This window comes from Stegodyphus dumicola, chromosome 10 (genome assembly GCF_044657685.1).
Source record: "Stegodyphus dumicola isolate Sdum_Otavi_A_Nest chromosome 10, ASM4465768v1".
Taxonomy (NCBI): Eukaryota; Metazoa; Arthropoda; class Arachnida; order Araneae; family Eresidae; genus Stegodyphus; species Stegodyphus dumicola.
Window position 1 is genome coordinate 175153126 of NC_140777.1, and position 19714 is coordinate 175172839.

General features: G+C 36.2%; 1 protein-coding gene across 3 annotated transcripts in view; it reads right to left on the reverse strand.

Moving 5' to 3' along the window:
• The window catches only part of Rhp (GTP-Rho-binding protein rhophilin), a 241758-nt gene that overhangs the window by 84137 nt on the left and 137907 nt on the right, over window positions 1-19714 (reverse strand). For all 3 annotated transcript variants that reach the window (XM_085825895.1, XM_085825896.1, XM_035353824.2), the window contains exon 2: window positions 18827-18942. In XM_085825895.1, the coding sequence (XP_085682021.1) occupies window positions 18827-18942 (116 nt within the window). The remainder of the gene's footprint in view (window positions 1-18826; window positions 18943-19714) is intronic.

Here is a 19714-nt window from a genome sequence, read left to right on the forward strand (position 1 = left end):
GCATAGTGTCCTTGCGGCATGAGGCCATAAATATGCGGCAAGTCAAAAGTCCTATCGAGAGATTGATGGTAGGGGAAGAGGGGTGGGATAACCTCGCCCCCCCGTGGTGCTCTCCATAAAAATTGGGAGCGGAAGTGAGCTAAATCGCACTGTCACCTGTAAGGTGCTCAAGTCTGCTGCCAACGGCCGGCGTAAATTTGGGCTGCTTGCCACGAGGAATTTTGTGGGCTTTGGCTGACTATTAGTAAAACAAGTAAGCATTAGCAACAACAACATCGAATGTCTATGTCTCGTCTAGCGACTCACTTTGTGCGAAGTCGATCGAGTTGACAGTCCGGCAGCGAGTGCCCAGTGGGTCGTCAAGTGCATCGAAAGAGTCTCTTCGTATATCGCGGTTAGTGCATCGTCGAGAGAGCGTGTTGAGTTCCGGGAACGACTGAACCGAAGAGTCGGAAGCTGTGCTCTGCGTAACGTCGAGTACATCGCGAGTTGTAGCGTGGAGAGTCTCGAGAGCACGTGGAGTTCCGAAAATGACCAAGCAGAGTCGGGAGCTGTACTCTGGTGCTTTGCAGTAAAGCTGTCTCCACCGTGATAGCCTGATAACCTGCCAGTCCTGATTGTTCCCTGTGTTGTTGATTGTTCCAGCGTTATTATAGTAGATCTTCGACGACTGTAAAAAGTGTTATTGGAGCTGTCCTGATTAATACTGGCTAAATAAAGTGTGTTTCGATACTTCATCAAGTGTCGTCGTTATTCACTCCAAATCCACACGAAACCCGTACTAACGTAAAGGAAGAATATAACGTAACAACTGATGTCAGACGAGAAAAACGCAACAATATATATGTACACTAGTTGATACCCGCCCGCTTTGCTGGGCACAGTATCTATTTGAATGTAAACCTGGACTTCTTATATGGACGAAATGTCTAATTTCGAATTGATAATTAATGTAATTTTTTTAAGTTTAAAGTCAGTAAATAGAGTGCCAGTCAGCGACGAATCTGTCATACACAGATTTCCCCATCACCTGTGAGGTATTATGTACTGGGATGCGTCACTATTATTGAACGTGGGGGGATCCCAGTAGGCCTACCCCACGAAAAATTGCCAACTTAAAACTAAGATTTATATATATTTAACTGTTACACAAACAAGTAAACATTTAGAAAGTGTTTCAAACGTTTAAAAGTTTTAAAATGTAGCTTGAAGCTTGTAACTTGTACCAAGAAGAACGCTTGAGGTTACGTTACGGCCGCCCTGCGTAAGTTTCACTTAAACGCGCTAGACGCGTTACGGACGACGAAGAGGTTAACTTTAATACAAATATTTACCTTCAAAACATAAGAATTTATGGGCCAAGGAAAAAATGTCCAATTTGTGCTCATTTTTCATGTAATGCAGATAATAACACAAGTGAAAACAGGTCTAAAAGTTACGTTTCCAGGTGAGTAGTTCAGATAAAATCATATACACAAGCATGTAATACTTCAGGCAATTCGTTTCAGTTGACAATTATGATCAATAACCATACACGAAATAACAGACACATGGTTCAGTTACAACAAACGTTACATCATTCCTAGTTATAAACATAACTTTAAAGTAGATATCAACAATTATCCCTGTTTAAAGACTTCAGTGAAGCGTACGATTTTACTCAGTTCCACTTCATTTTTCTTACCTCATTCAAGGCAAAAATATTTCACCGTAGAACTAATATTTTACATGAAAATATGCCCCAGCATAGGTTTCAAGCCCTACTGGTTTGGATAAATAAAATCAAGCATATAACAGCTATAATACCAAGTGTAATATTATCGTCAATCTGAAAAAGTTTCTTTTATGAAACTAGCATGACAAAGCTTCTTTTGTTACGCATAATTTCGTTCAGTCGATTGTTTTTATTGCATACAAAACTTTTACAGCTTCATTACATCCTTACTTTACATCACATAGACAAAATATTATTTAATAGCTGGAAGATTTAAATTTTGGAAAACGACGGGTTTTTTATTATTGATAACCAATGAGAAATGTGATAAATGGGTATTATACCAAAATACTCCAGTAATGAGGTAAAATAAAAATTACAGTTTGAAGCGACATCAAAATTCAGTTATGCTACATATGCTGATTCGAATAGGACACTAGTGATGCTTTTGATGTACTCGAAAAAAGAATCATGATTTCGTTTAAAATGTGCGTGGCTTACTTTAAGTAAATTAATATCAGAAGAATAAGAGATCGAATTTTGCTATTTTTCTAAAATGGCACGCATTTCCCCATATATGATTTACATTATTTTAATTAAGAGTATTTCATTCTTCGATTCGTTCAGAATAGATCATTTCAACCCATGAAAACCCACTTTAACAAGAGTAAATAAATATATTTAAATGTTTGTCACCAAAACGTCGCTCAGGTATTGCATAGATAAAACCCCTCATTTTTCTGATATTCTGTTGAAGTATTCTGCAGAGCTCCTCGATTGGTATGGCAATCATCATTGATACTTCCAAGCAGAAGGTTTAGAGTTTGGAGACCCTAGAAAGGCAGCGACTTTTGGGGTGTTAGTATTAGGAGGTACATAAAACTCGTCGTTACGGAAGTCCTTTCGAGAAGCTGAAATCGAATTCCATCCTTTACAGTAATCTCAATCGAAATCGCCATAAAGGCTGAGTAAAATCACACTGCGATCACCGTCTCAAGATAAGCAACGACTAGAGCAGATGCATTCAGAAGGATTTCCGAATCTTATACTTTTCATTCCGGTATTATCTGAAATATGACATGTGTTAAAAACAAAGGATAAACAACAGATTATTAACTTGACTGATATAAACTGCTACATTATGCCAGTAGAATCCACTTGGCAATTCGTTTACCTCGAAAGGTACTTGGCTGCAATTTCATGCGAAACTTCATAGTAATTGTTGCCCGAGACTTCGCCGAACATTCGAATCTTTTGAATCTTAATTGGAAAAATCATCAAAGATTTTTTTAACACAACCCTTTGGGTAAGTTTCAGTGACGTCCAATAGACGTTTTTATTACAAAAGAACATGATTGCTGCAATTTCATTAGGCCTACAACACCTTGTAGAGTCATTAGATTTGTTTAAGTGGGAAACATGAGAAATGAACTATGCCCTCTTCGGGACTTGAACTCTTGACCTTCCGACTGCCAGCCAGACGTGCTGCCCAGTGATACCACGAAGGCAGGCGGCTTAGTGAGTGAAAGTATATTACATTTTCTCCACTTAAAGAAAGAAAGACAGTGGAGGAGAAAAACCAATTGCCAGATCTTGGTGGCGACGAATTATCTCCACCGCATTTCAGTTTGGGAGTCACTAGGTTTGTCTAAGCCAAGGAGGTTAGAATAGAAGGATTAAGCCTGACGTCATAAAAGTGAAGTTCAAGAAATGTCAGCAATGAGACGTCACGATTTATCATGGCCGCCATACAATGTACGGATGAAACAATGAAACATATTGTTAAATAAAATTACCTCGACCTTGAGAGCAACTACCAACGTTCCGGATTCAGAAGAGTGTCTTTAGTCCTAATTTACATAACATACCATTACAATTTCCACTGATCTTCTACGTTTTACCATGTACTTCACGTTACAGGCGTTACAGTTATCATTCACACATTTTCATGTACCTAGATTTGATTAAATTTGAAACAGTTATTTTGCAGTCCTTGAGATTTTTCTATATACTACGTAGAAAATCTTTCATGCTAAGTATTAAAATAACAAGAAGTCGGCTTATGGCAACGACCATGATAAGTCATGACGTCATATGTGACATTTCATGGCTTCATTTTTATTGTCCGGTACATGCGGGGGGCAGAGGCTTATTCCATTTATTCTAACATCCTTGGTCTAAGGAAGAAACTCGAAAAATGAGTTATGCTTCGAATTACACCACAAGGGCATGCGAAAAAGAAGGACGATATACCTTATATACTCCCCCTTTTAAAGGATAACTAGAAATTAAAGGATCCAGTCGCCAACTGCTGGTGATGACGAATTATCGTCCACACCGTTTAGTTCGGGCACCACTTGTAGAGTTATTTTGAAGTAAAAGAGGTGAAAAATGTGCAGTACTCTCCCCGGGAGCTCTCGAATACGCGTACAGTATGCTTCCAATTACACCACGGAGGCATCTGAAAAGGAGAGGAAAATGCTTAGCCAGTTAACTGTGATTGACGAGTATACTCGTTATGGAGAAGCGACACGATTTTTTTATTGACGAGTATACTCGTCATGGCTCGATTCTGGGGACACAAAATGGTGCGCACTCTTAAACGAGAGCGCCACAGTTAACTGGTTAAAAGCTCTCATTATGCTTTGTTCGTATCTTTTATTATACGATGAAGGAAAGTTGTCATTGTAATAGCCGCCATAAAGAATATAAAATACATATTAATAAGTGGAATATGAACATTATTACAACGCAAAAGGTTTTAATTTTAAGTTTTATGTTGGTGCGTTTCTCATCCAGTATCCCAAAGTATACGTACCTCTTTTAAGTATTACTATGTTCTTTCAGCTCTGTTTTAAAAGACACCAAAAAAAAAAAATTAATTACTCGTATTTTTGAACCGCACAATAGCCAACTATATCCTTTTGAAATTAAAATGAAAGAAATCTTGAAGACGTGGGTTTGATAATTTTGGAGGAGCTTTATCCTCCTTTTGCAGTTTTAAGGTTTCATTATAATGTTTGGAGTATGGCTGAAACTTACCCTAATATACACCCCAACCACAACTCTAATATTGTTTTTAGCATACTTCACTAGGTTAAAGACAGTTTGTGGTCAGAAGATCCTGTTTGACGTCAGTTTTAAAATTTACCGCATTTGTACTGCATCCTTCAGACTATTGCTGAAGGGTCTTCATACAACCATTTATTATGCTAACACAGGATTAAAAATTTGTATCTTCCTTGTTCTTGTTAGCTTCATTCGTCATTTTCTAGAGCTAAAAGAGCTAAAATCTTAGCTGAAAGCTTCAAATAGTGGTTCTTACTTAGAAACTATACTCCTATTCGTGTACGAAATAATAATCATTAAGTTTCGCATCAATTTATATACATACACATGCAAATATATATTGTCTTTCTACTTTTATACATAACGAAACATAATAAGATCCTAAAATTAACAGCAAATTTTTATATCCGTCCTGTCGGGGACCATCCAATACTTAAGTGTTATTCAAAAGACAATTTGGTTTAAAGTACAGGGTGATTATAATTAAAGTTTAAGTTTCAAAACGCTATAAAAAAAGAACCACTCATGAAAATGACGTCAAATTTGAAAGGAATGTTATTGAAGAAGGCGGAAAGCGTATGGCAGAAGAAAAAATTTAGTTTCAAAAGTTAGCAACAGATGGCGCTGCAAGCGGAAGAAGACGTAAATTAAAATGTTAGTTAAATTTCAGTGTTATAAAGCCGTCAGGTACCAGGCTGTTCCTCATTTTGCGTCTCAGACGTTCGCCATGGGTGTTTCACTGCAGGACCGCGCTCTGCTGGTAAAGCTGTATTACAAGAATGATGATTGTGCAAGAGTAGCTCTGCAAAAATTCAGGACACTGAAGGGTATAAAAGAAGGCATTGGTCCAATGAGTGCCGTATGTCTAAAGAAAATGATGCAAAAATTCGAAGCGACAGGTTCGTTTGATGTGCAATCTGGTAGAAGGAGAAAACGAGTGCATTCGACGGTAGTTGAAGAAGTGGCCCCAGCATTACAGGAGGGGTCGGCCGGTGGTGTGCAACCGTGCAGTGCACGAGGAATTGCCCGAACATTGGACAGGCCTACGAGCACGGTGCTGAAAATTGTACGAAACATCCTGCAATGCTATCCGTACAAAATTGGCTATGTGCAGGATTTGCTTCCGTCTGACCTGACAGCTAGGGAGATGTTTGCGTTAGAATTCCTGGCTCGCATGGAAATGGATAATGAATGGCCGTGGAAAATTTTGTGGATAGATGAAGCCCATTTCTATCTGACAGGATACGTGAATACCCAGAATTGTCGAATACGGGCAACAGAAAATCCATTGGCAAAGCACCCCGTACCACTTCATCCTGAAAAGGTCACTGTATGGTGTGGCTTTACGGCATCATTCATCCTACAACCATATTTTTTCGAGCAGACGGGTGCTTCCGATCCTGTTACCGCAACCGTCACTGGTCAGAGGTATGCGTCTCTTTTGCGCAACCACGTGATTCCAGCTCTGCAACAGCATGGATGTGTGGATGAAATCATTTTTATGCAAGATGGCGCTCCTCCGCACATTGCACATCACGTGAAGCAGCTGCTGAGGCGCCATTTCGGAAATGCTCGAATTATCAGCCGTCATTTCCCTACAGCCTGGCCGTCCCGATCGCCTGATCTTACTCCGTGTGATTTCTGGCTGTGGGGATATCTGAAGGATGTTGTGTTCCGTGCTCCAATTGCAAATTAGCGGAATTAAAGGCACGCATTTCACAACACATTCTGAACATCACCCCAGAGACACTGCGATCCGTTGTGGAACATGCTGTTTGTCGCTTTCAACTTGTTGCACACAATGGTGGACACCATATTGAACATGTTTTGCGCCAGTCTCGTGACAGTTCCGAACTTCTTTGATGAATGGTTCTTATGCGGTACGTCGCCGCAAAACTCATGAAACCGATTTGTCCCTTTCGATGTGATATGTACAGTCATGCAAATAAAATTATTCAACAATTCTAATTTGTCAATACGTTTTAATGTGTAACTTCCACCTTAGCCGTTGTTTTACGAATCATTTCTAGTCGTGATTCGGCCGCTTACAGCGCCATCTGTGGCTAACTTTCAAAACTAAATTTTTTCTTCTGCCATACGCTTTCCGCCTTCTTCAATAACATTCCTTTCAAATTTCACATCATTTTCATCAGTGGTTCTTTTTTTATAGCGTTTTTAAACTTAAACTTTAATTATAATCACCCTGTATGCTGGTTTTACTCTTTATATTTATTTGCTTTTGAATTTCGGATCTGCGTGTGTGTGTGTGTGTGTGTGTGTGTGAGTATGGCAAAGCCTCGAGGGCTATCTGCCTAAGAGGAGGGATGCCTTCGTGGAGGACTTTCTAAGGGAAACTGGCTCGTATACACGTTACACATAGGGAAAACCACGAAAACGCCCATGCAGCCAGCCCGTTCGCGGGATTCGAACCTCGGACCGAACTACCAGTGTTCAGCGACTTTACCGCTCGGCCGCTGGTGGGCCTCGGATCTGCATATAATGATTTTAGACCAATTGAATTTTTTGAATGATCTTTTTACATAATGTAAAATTTTGTGGTTTTTTTTAGTAGTCAGTTTAGCACATAATGTTATGATTTATGCGTTTTACCAAGTGTTTCGAAGGCGTGTAGGGAAAATCCTGGTACATTTTGAGATTCGAGTTTCCGGCTTTATATCAATTTTAGTGCCTTAAATAAAAAGTTAATAGATTCTTTTTTCAGTTTTTGATCTCAAATGAACCAGGAGAACGAAACACGTTTTCGAAATATATTAACAGACTTTTGTGAAGCTTTAATTCATTTTTCCCTGATGAGTTCTGAGCTGGGATTTCAGTAAAAGGAGATGAATTATAAATTATTACGTTTTATCATTTGCTGTACGTGTAGTAAGATCTTGTAGAAACTACACAGGAGAAAGCTTAAAAGTACCTCCTATTAAACTCTTTAAAATTCACCCTGCGTCGACTTGAAACTAACACACTACGCCTCACTTGGGCGGTAACTCAAATCACAAGAACTAAAATAAAAAGTCGAAGATATTCACAAGCAGTAGGAAACACGTTACAGAAAACTCCTGTTATTTAAAACCGCGTCGAAACTAGTGGCAGCAAAGTAAAAGCTGTTATGCCACCTAAACCCGCAATAACTGCGGAAGTAGAAGCTCACGCTACCGAGGTGACGGCAATAGCCTAAAACTCTCGAACTTACCTTATAAAATTCGCTATTTAAACTTTTTTTCCTCAAGGTAGAATTTGCATTTATTCACGCGCGCTACCAAATTTAAATATTCTGGCATTGAGAATTAGGAGAATAAAGGCTTATAGGAAGGAACTTAAAATTAAATAAAATTGGTTATTTAAAATAAACATAAATCCCTACAACCCGTTTGCTAATATTAATATTGTTGAGGAATAACCTTGCTTTGACTCCAATTTACTTTTAAGCTTAGAATCTTTAAGTCTCTCTCTCTGTATATATATATTTGTTTCTAAAGAATAAATAGTAACGTTATATTAAATTTAAATAATTCTCTTGCGTCATTGCTGCAAGGAATAAAATTTTAATTTTAAATTTAATTTAAATTTTCTTTTTACGAATAGAGAATGTTTGTTAAATTCATATATGTATATATACTCCTCATAGCAAAGAAATAAAGTTGTTCCCATACGAAATTATAAGATTAATTACAATGACAGTGTTAAATCTTTATTAACAATGTCATCTCAAACTGAAACTGCTGATGATTCTGCATGAAAAGCTCTTTTTCGACAGTCATCACACTGGAACTAAAGTACACGCCGCCCGCCCTTTCAAGTATTTGATCTTTTAGTAAGTTGTAAATCTTCATTAGCTGCCGGAATCAAACGTCTCATCTACATGGAAGCTGTTTAACTGCTTATGCTACTGGCAGTTCTAGTTTCAACGCACAAACGTACCTTTAATTAAAAAAAAAAAAAAAAACTGGATATTTTCTTGTTAAAATGATTCTTAAAACGGTTTTAACGCTTTCCGGTACGCTACCTTTTAAAGTCGGAGTTTTGATTTAAAAAAAAAAAAAAAAAAAGGGTAGGTAGGTAGTCTAATTAGGCCTAGAAGAGTACACAAGTAACATTTTGTGAAGATAGCAATTATCGTTTTAATTCTGTGAGTGTGCCCACTGATTGAATACAGCGGCGAAAAGAGTGCCGAAACGAGCATTGTTGTCAATGAACTGACCGAAGAGATGCGGAGGAACAAAGAATACAGACTCTCAGTTGTATTAGATTATCGGTGAGCCCGGTCTGGGCACACTTAGGGTTCGCCGTTGGATTTTAAGCAAGATTTCAAGGTAAAAACTTAAAACTAATATAGAATAAGGAGATTAGCATGCAGCCAAAAAATAACATAGACATTTCTTTTCAAACAATTCCTTTTATACCCTAAAAACAAATCTGGAGGATTTCTTTGAAAAATGAGGGTTTTAAAAAACTAAACATGGCTAAAATATATAGACAATTTGTTTTGAGCTGCCATCTACTATAAATAAAAAAGATTCAGAGTAACCTATAGTAGCCTATAAATTCTTTTTCATTCAATTTTTCTGTGCGTACAGAAAGAAAATTTTAGGTGTGTCCACAGCGGACACACTGCCGAAAAGAGGTTAATGGCACCTTGACTTGGAAGGAATTCAGTCATTCATTATGGCTTTACGATAAATTACGTTAATAATGATAGGTATACAATCTAAGGATCATCACATCTTACAGGAATAATGAAAATGATTATTCAGATCACATAAAAACCTTGAAACGATACAATCCGCGTATCGGTTAACTTTGCAAACGATCGCGCATCATTTACCACAATGGAAGGGAGGATTTTCCCCTTTTGTTGAGCTTTGAACTTTAGTCTTTATAATTGTCTTCAGAGAAAAAGATAATGTTGATTAAATAAAGACACCAACAGCCAGAGGAAGTTTGGAAAAGTCACCGATCTCTGATCGCCGAAGTTCATAAGCTACATCCGACGGCGTCCTGTGTCTCTTGAAAAAATGCTTATATTCTCTACACATTATAATACTGATTATCTGAAGAGTTGCACAAAGTAATAAAGACACCGCCGTAGTATGAAACTGCTTGATTGTGTGCTACACAATAGAAAATATCCTTTTTTCCAAGGTAATGAACTGGCATTTAAAATGAGAAGAATAAACCATGTGGTATATGTACAAGGAGCTTGTATAACCAGTTCTTATTAATACTTAAAGTATATATTGACAATTTAACAACATATTATCAGAAAATAAATGTTAATTCACATTATACCTACCAAACTCAACAATTAGTACATAGCGGTAAATGTTTTAACAACTTATTCTGTTACAAAGTTAAACGTGAATGAAAAAAAAAAAAAAAAAAAAAATTCTAAAGTTTAAATTAACTTACATTTATTTAGTTTCGTTATCACACTCCAGTATAAAAATACTGTTATTGAAAAGCAGCTAATTTTAATAACTATGTAAGGAGAATGCCTTTTACTATATGTGACTTGGGGCAAAACCTCAATAATCCTTTTTTGTTTTAAAATTAAGTAAGTTCAAAGCAGATCAACCAGCAATTACGGCGAGAACTCAAAGTAGAATTTCAAATTTGAAACTAAATAATAATATCAATTAGGCAAAGGCTACACAGAGTAATTCGACAGCGAAAAGTTGACTATTAAGTTTACACTGGTGCGAAAGTACTATTGGCAAGAATAAAGCAATGCCGAAGATCTCTTAGGAAGGAACTCTTATCTTAAAATAGCAAACCAGCAACGTGGCCTTAAACAGGTAGAACACGCTTTGTTTAAGCAATCTCAAACCCTCACTTAAATACGCGTGAGCTACTTTGACTTCTGGTAGGAAAATGGAAAGAAGTAATAGTACAGATTCAAAACATAAAATAACTGGTTAATTAACATAAATAAATCTCCCAACTAAATTTAAATTCTCCATTAATTCCAACACAAATTATTACTTCTAATTAAACTCAACGTTAATATCCACAGGATTATTATTTTTTTTTTAAATGAGGAAATTTAGGAAAATTTTATACTCGTTATAAAAAATGAAAAACAAAAGCTTTAACTTCTATACCACAAAAACTGAAGGAAATGTTTCATTTTAAAATTTACAATTTTTGACGTCATATTCAGTGCATCGAGTGGTCAGTTAGTACATAAATTAGAATAAATCGAGGTTGATTCCCCCTCCCCCCTTAAATGCTACTTATTCTTTGTGGTTTGCTAGTGTCTTTAATTTATAAATTCATTATATTTGGTACGCCGAAGGAATTTTCACCTAAATAATTTATAAGTTTCCGAAGTGTCTAAAAATGCGTTATTAACATTCTAATAAAGATTTATTATTTTATATCATTATCTGTCATCGTAAAAGAATTCATTAAAGTAAATATTTTTCATTTTTAATTAATGCAAATAATATTATGAATTGGCTACGTGCCAATACCTTAGCCTGCCAGTTTTTTCCAGAACGCGAAATTCTATAAGATTCTATGAATAAGATCTCAATTTTGGAAAAAAAAAAAATATATCGATCGATATTTTTCACAGTAATCTGCATAGAAATGCTCGTCAGGTAATCTCTTAGTACCAGAAACCTTCTTCTATAGGATGTTTTATTTTTAGTAATGTACAAATTCAAACATTTCGCTCTTCAATTTGTGTAAATTCCCTGAATACGATAACCAATTTTAGTATTAAATATATCGGTGAGTTTCTGTTGTACAGGAGTCAAACCTTCTGCGTTTTATTTTTTAGAATTAGCAAAACATTTCTCTTAATATAAGTATAGAGTTCGGAGGAACATGCATGTTTTTATGCATTTGTTTTTAATTTAAAAATACAAAACATGAATTTTTGCGTCATTTAAAAACATTTTGTAATCAGGAGTACATATCTACGACCGACGCTTGCAAAAATTAAGGCCGGATAAGGACTTTTGGGGACACAGTGTATAATCTCACTATACCTCAGTCTCTCATTGCTTAAGAATTTTCACCTCCCTCCCTGTCACACACACACGCAAAAAAAAAAAAAAAAAAAAAAAAAATTCTTTGGTAATATTTTAATTTAGATTAAAATGAAATATATTAGGAAATGTAGGAAATATAAAGAAAACTTTAAAGTATTGGATGAAGGTATAACTTGGGTACTGACTCTGGAGAAGTATAACAAGGGTGTTTAAATTCCATTGCACAGGCTATATTCGTCGAAAATCTCTAACGGAACTTCGTACTTAATGATGCATATGAAGAAACAAAAACTCGCAAAAGAAATTGCCATTACTTTCAGAGCTTTTACTTTTGCTCCTTCTGAAGAGAAATGTTGCTACGAAGAATGATGCCTTCAAATTTATTTCTTAAAGTGCTTGTAATTTCATGTATAAATTGGGTATAAAATAAAAACATAAGGAATAAAAAGTATCAATAAATTTTAGGAGCTTGTTAGTGTTGTTGTTCCAAAGTAAGTGCCGAATACTTGCAACTTACTGCATCGCGAATCGTCAATACCAATCAGTCTGATAGCCGTTTCATTACCGAAGATTTTACCCAGGACCATAGGAGATGACAGGCTCATACTCATGACAAGAGGAATGCTCTGCCTAATTTTTTAAAAGAAAGCTCGGGCGGAGAGATCTGAGATCTCTCATCCCTCTTCCCTTATCACCAAAGGTCTGAAAAGTATTCAAAAGGTCGTAGCTCCCCGTATTTTAAACAGCTCCTTGCCACCCAAGCAATAGCAACATCCAAGTTTTCTCTGTAATTTGAATCCAAGCCCAACGATAACCAGTATCGCTGACTGATATCCCAAACAGCATGGCAATTGTAAGAGACTGTTTCAAAGATCATACATATTTACAAAACTGCTTAGCTTCAATAATTTCTACATTAGTGAAATAGCCAGCGATAGACTGAAAGAAGCTCTTACAACTGGAACTTAGAAATTTGATAAAATTCGCTTTCAGATTTATAAGGAATTTTCACATTTCCTCCCTGCGTCGTATATGTAGTAAAGAAAGTCCAGCTACCAATTTGAAGATCCGTGGTCAGAGTCCTGGTGAGGGCATGATTGATTTTTCTCCTTTAATGGACCAAAATGTACAATTGCCTCCATAGATTATCATTACTTTATAGAATTCGGTTTTCTTTAGTAACATAAATTATACCCAGAACTCTAACTAATTTGTCTTTTAAGCAATTAACTGTGATTGGCGAGAATACTCGTTATGGAGAAGCGACACGATTTTGTGCATTGACGAGTATACTTGTCATGCGTATATGATGTTAATGAAATGGAAATATAAGAGGGAGGTTTATTTAGTAAGTACTGTACATAATGACAACGTAATAGAAACAGAGAAAAGAAAAATAATAACAAAGGAACCGGAGCTAGTGACTGATTATAATAAAAAAATAGGTGTAGTGGATATAAGCAATGGAATTATTATAGCGTACTCCACAGAAAACGACTCAAAAAGTACTACAAAAAGATATTTCTCCATTTCTTAGACATTATGTGTCTGAATGCATTCATATTATATAAAAAAAAATAATGGAACATGATCGCGTATCAACTTTTTGCGCAAATTTATTGAAGATACTTTTGCGACGTATTCAATTGAAAGAAATTAATCGAAACAAAACTCGGCCATTTAGACCTAATATAAGCCCATTAGGCGGGAATCATGTTCCGGATTATAGACACGGAACATCGAAAAAAAAAAAAAAAAAAAAAAAAACCCTACGCGAAGGTGTTCGCATTGCTACAAACGTAAGATCAAGAAGGAATCGCGTGACTGCTGTTCGATTTGCAAAGTCCCATTGTGTATAGTACCCTGTTTCGCTGAATATCACTCCACAGCAGGAATTTAAATTCTTACTTTTATATGTATAATGTTTAATTTAATTGATTGCGTTTTTAGTTTAATATGTATGTAATATATGCTTATGTTAACCAAATAAGTAAGTATTAGTAATAAAATTTTCAATTATATAAAATAAACCAATCTTTTTCAGCCAGTATCTTACCAGCGCAACTTATTCTGTGACTGACGAATATACTCGGCTCGATTCTGGCGACACAAAACGGTGCGCACTCTTAAACGAGGGCGCCACAGTTAACTGGTTAAGTACCACTAGGAGAGGGAAAGGGTGTAAGAGGCCCTTTTATTAACTCAAATAAAGTTTAACGGAAACTCAAATAAAGTTTAATAACTAGTGCTAACAGAAGCCAACAGTTTTAGTTTAAATCAAAGATGATGAATGAACTAAAATTTATGAAAATAAGTTTAGCCTATCGGCTTCCCATTTTTAATAAATGCGCAAGCTGGCTCTGACCTAAGGTCGGCGTAAAATGCCCAATGGGAAGACTAATGCAACGCCGCAGAATACTAATCACGAGAGAACAAAATTTAGCAACGTGAACTTATAGCAGGCAGAACACGCTCTAATTCTTCTCTCTAATTTTTTTTTTTTTTTTTTTTTTTTTAATAAATAGGCTTTTCTTTCTAGCTTATTTGAATATCGTGCAGGCTAGAAATTTATACTCTGGGAGGAAAATGGAAATCAGATCGATAGGAATATAGATCGATAGGAATATAGGATCGATAGAATATTAACATAAAATAACTGGTTAGAATTTCAAATGATACATTATAAATATTTTTAAAAACGCTCCAGAAAATGTTGCTCATTAAAAAAGAAATTCTAGTTTCAGATTCTCTAGACATGCAAAAATCTTTTCGGTAAAACCAGCAAATCTAAGACTAAAACTGAATTTCGCATTTATTTTATTTACTTAATTATTACTTTAACAAAAGTAAGTATCTTCAGCTTCAAGGTAAAGCAAACAAACGTCATGATATTTATTTCCTGTTTTATCTATTCAATAACCACTTTAAATGGATGCTTGCGGATGATATAGCGATACAATCATAATTGCCCTGGGAAAAATCAACCTTTTGTTTCGGTTCCGGTTATGCATTTCTGAGCAACAACGGGCCTCACTAACTGTAGGTTAAAACGTCCTTCTACGAAGGTCGTGCCACCAAAACTTACATCAGTCATACCTTTGCTGAGCTGTTTCAGCCACGAAGAATGAAATAAATTATTCCATCCTCAGTGATTTCAACGTCTTGCGAAGAAGTTCGCGTTCTCACGACCAAAAGTTAAGAATTTTGTAATATGAAATGGTTCTTTCTCTATGAAACTTTTCTGTGACGTTACCTAAACAGTATTACAAGGAAAATATCCTACATTAACAAACATTCTGTTACGTAAAAAGTAAAAAATCAAATAATACAATAAAATAAATAGTGATGTTCAAACATTAGTATCCTTAAGACACAATAACACGCCGAACAAATACTAATTCAGAAGTCAAACAATAAAAATCAGCGTTATATTTTCTAATTTTCACAGGACTAATCACTAGTCCTAGTCCTTTCACTAGTCCTGGGAAAATTAGAAAATATAACGCTGAGTTTTGTTGTTTGACTTCTGAATTAGTATTAGTATCCTTATTACGAGCATCATGATATTTAGTTAATTTAATGCTTTAACCCTTTCCGGCACGCTACCTTTTAAAGTTGGTGTTTTGATGAAAAAAAAAGGTAGGCAGTCTAATTAGACCTAGAGGAGTACACAAGTAAAATTTTGTGAAGATAGCACTTATCGTTTTAATTCTGTGGGTGTGCCCAAAGTGGGCACACTGATTGAATACAGCTTCGAAAGGAGTGCTGAAACGAGCCTTGTTGTCAATGAACTGACAGACGAGATGCGGAGAAACAAAGAATACAGACTCTCAGTTAGCCTAGATTATCGGTGAGCCCGGTCTGGGCACACCTAGTGTGGCGACTCTGTAAACTTGTGTTCTACTCGCCAACCGCGCGCCGTTATCACTAACTGTAACCGAAGGTGATTTCGGCGACACACAGTCACGTCTCGTTGTCGGTGCGGTTGGTCGCTCGCTTTCCTCCAACGTGATTGTCTGTCAACTGTACTAATTAAGTTTTACTCTTGTAATGTTATTAAATGTTTTTGTTATCTAAAAATTGGCTCTTATGGCATGTTATGAATTCATCCTTAAAAGCTTTGGCAAATTCCAGTACTCATAGTTTGTTGTTGCACACAGCCGCAACCATGTGCAACAAATGGTGTTCCTTTTATACCCTAAAAAAAATCTGGAAGATTTCTTTGAAAAACGAGGGTCTTAAAAAACTAAACATGGCTAAAATATATGGACTGGTTTGTGTTGAGCTGCCATCTACTATAAATAAAGAAGATTCAGAGTAACCTATAGTAACCCTATAAATCCTTTTTCATTCAATTTTTCTGTGAAGGAAAGTTTTAGGTGGGTCCAGACCGGACACACTGTGCCGCAAAGCGTTAAAGCCAGATGACTAGTGTACGTTTTAACTTTGCAAGTACAATGTTTGAGCGGGAAGATGGCGTGTTTGATCGTGTAGTGTTCAGTGATAAGTCAACTTTTCATCTTAGTGGGAATTTAAATATCCATAATGCTCATATGGCTTACCTTGGTATATTACAAGAATGCCTCTTTCCCCAATCAATACAGGATGAGCCTGTAAACTTTATTTGGCAACAAGGTGGAGCCCATTCCCATTGGAAACTCTTTGAACGAGAATAGTTAAACGTCGAAATCCCTGATCGTCGGATTGGTCGAGACGATAGCGCTCTTTTTGGTTGGCCTCCACATTCACTTGACCTAACACCGTGCGATTTTTTACTTTGAGTGATCCTAGGATGGGTGACGTGAGCGCGACGTTCTAATATAAATGTCCTGAGTGACCCAATGTGTGGTTTTTCGAAAACTTATGGAGACGGTGACCATCCTCTTATTTTGAAGTTCATTTGTGCAAAATTTCATCAAAATTGGAATAAAACTGTGTAGATACTAAGTATTTTTTGGAAGCAGGCAAGATGAAAAATAGGCAACGCGGACCTCTCAATTACGCGCTGAACGTGCAGACCACTGCACCACGAAAGCTCGCTAAGTAGGCGGGAGAAATACATTATAACTGTAGATTTGCATCATTGACATAATGTACATACAAACGGACACTATTATATATAAAGATGATTTTAATCTCGCTAGAGTGGTTTCCTGGGCACACTTATTAACTAAGAATACCTTCGTACGACTTTAATCAGCCGAGATATTAATCAAAACTCTGAAAACACTAATTTTCGCACTCATTTTTCCGAATGGCAACAGTCTCGCGCGTTGGAAATAAAAATGCTTTATTTCGAAAAGTGTTGCTACTGTTCACTTTCAAGTCGTAGAATTTGTTAATCAAAAATTTGTAAGTTCTACAAAATCATTATATATATATAATAATTTATTTACTAAAGAAATATTGATTATATTATCTCCTATATATATATAAAGAATATCTGTTTGTTTGTTCGTGTTATTGATTTCTGATGAATTATGATCAATTTTTTGCCAACATTGAATATAGGTGAAATATTGGATGGAACTGGAGCTTTTATAACTATTTGATTAGAAAGATGAAAATCATTCAAAACTGTGTGCCATTGTTGCTGATATAATGGGAGAGAATTAGCTTATTTTGCTCTCGAAATTTTGTATGTGGGTTTCGCATCGCATCAGACTGAAACATGTATGACTATAAATCGTATTTTTTGCATTGTTATTAGAGAAGGATTACAGCAGAATCGTTCTCTCTGTTGTTTTAGATATTTTACTGGCATCGTTTACTTCCGCTAGTAACAGAGTAAATTTGAAAGAAAATTTAATATACAGGGTGTTTATAAAGTCACGGACCCATTTTGATGTTTAATAACTCATAAAATAATGAAGATATAAACAAACGTATGGCGTTTATTGATGGAATAACTTATATATTTTCCTTTTCAGGTTTGAATATCTTTGCTTTTGTAAATATCGTCTGTGCGCGTGATTAATTTCAGATAATGTCATTTTCCATTCTAAATATCTGTACTTTTCTAAATATGGTCTGCTTAATAATTGCATTTTTCTCTCTTTTGCTTTTGACAACTATTGCAATGTTATGGGTATCTGAAAACCCCCATGAATACCGGGAGGCACAAAGGGACACCCCAAAGGTTAATGTGTGGTGTGGACAAATGCACGACCGAGTCATTGGCCTTTCTTTTTTACAGAAAAGACGGTCTCATCAGTCGTATACTTAGACATGTTGGAAAACTTCGTATTTCCACAACTAGAAGAGCTTCAGCCACATGTCTTTTTGCAACAAGATTGTGCACCACCTCATTGGGGTACCATCGTTCGTAGTTCTTTGAATGACCATTTTACAAGAAGATGGATTGGACGAGGAGGTCCAATTCTTTGGCCACCCAGATCACCTGATATAACACCGCTGGAATTTTTCTTTTGGGTATTTGTAAAGGACAACGTTTACAGGAGGAGAGTGTTGAAAATTCATAACCTAAAGGCAGAATTACAATGGGAATAGCCTCTGTGGATGCCGACATGCTTGCTGGTACCTAACGTAAAATTGAATATCGACTTGATATTCTCCGTGCGAAGAAGGGGGCACATGTGGAAGTTCATTGACAAGGATCATGAAGCTTTTTGAGTCTATCTAAACCATTAATGTTATTAATTTTAATGTATCTTTATTATTTTATGAGTTATTAAACATCAAAATGGGTCCGGGGCTTTATAAACACCCTGATGTATTAAGCTTTGTTTAACGATAGCCATTGCTGCGTGGAAGATTTAAAATCATTTCATTCAGACTGTGGCAACATATTTCCTTCTTATTATTGAGTTTGTTTATTAAATTCGAAAGATAAATATATTTCGAATGGCAACACACTTCTTCAACGCCGAGATTTCCGATTAAATTTGAAACATAAATATCTTCACCCTCTGCAAAAGAGCAACACAAAGTTTTACCAAATGCAAACACTACAATATACACAATAAATAATAACGAATGAACTATAGCTGAATACTAAAGAAAAACTCACTTGTAAAGTTTTTCAGCTCCATTTCGAATCATAATCTGTTTGTTTATTTCTTGATTGAGCTTTGCTCTCTGATTCTGCTGCTTGCCTCGACATGTTGCAAGCCGTGGATCAGAGCCCTAAAAAACAGAAAAAAAAAAAAAAATAAAAAATAAAAATAAACGTAATTATTTATGTCTATTGGGGAGAAAAACTAAAGGCAACGCCCTCGCTAGCTTTATATCCAGTCTCTAGCGTTATATTTTCCTAGCGTAAATACGTGTAAATATGTATAGAATTATTATTTAACAACATAATTTAAAAATTGTTTGCATATGAATAACGTCATATGCAAACAATTTTTAAATTATGTTGTTAACGTCAGGAAATACTTAGAACACTCTCGAATAATATTTGCGAAATGTCGCCAATTTTTCGACTCTCCTCAAGTTCAGTCTGTTTCTGAATATCTGTGCATTAAGTATCGAAATCGACGCCCAAACTGGATAGTGGGTAATGACTCTGACTACCATACCGAAGCCCGCGGGCTCAATTCCCGGAGAAGGCATGAGTGTTTATCAATGTAGAGTGTCTTTGCGGCATGGGGACACTTTAAATATGTGGCGAGCCGAATCAAATCGACTATCACCTATTAGCTGTGGTTTGGTGTTAGAAACCGGCATGGAGCGAGGGGCCACACCCAGGGTGCTCACCGACAAAATATGGGTTGGAAGTGGGAAAAATCGTAAACCACCTTTATGGTTCCCAAGGTTCTAGCCAACGATAGGCAAAATCTTGCGCTCCTGGCCACGACTAATTTCGTGGGCTTGTTCTGATGACGTGATTAGTCACAACAACAGGAACTGAAATTCGCACTGTTTCTAGATTCTACCATAGATTTCTAGATTCTAG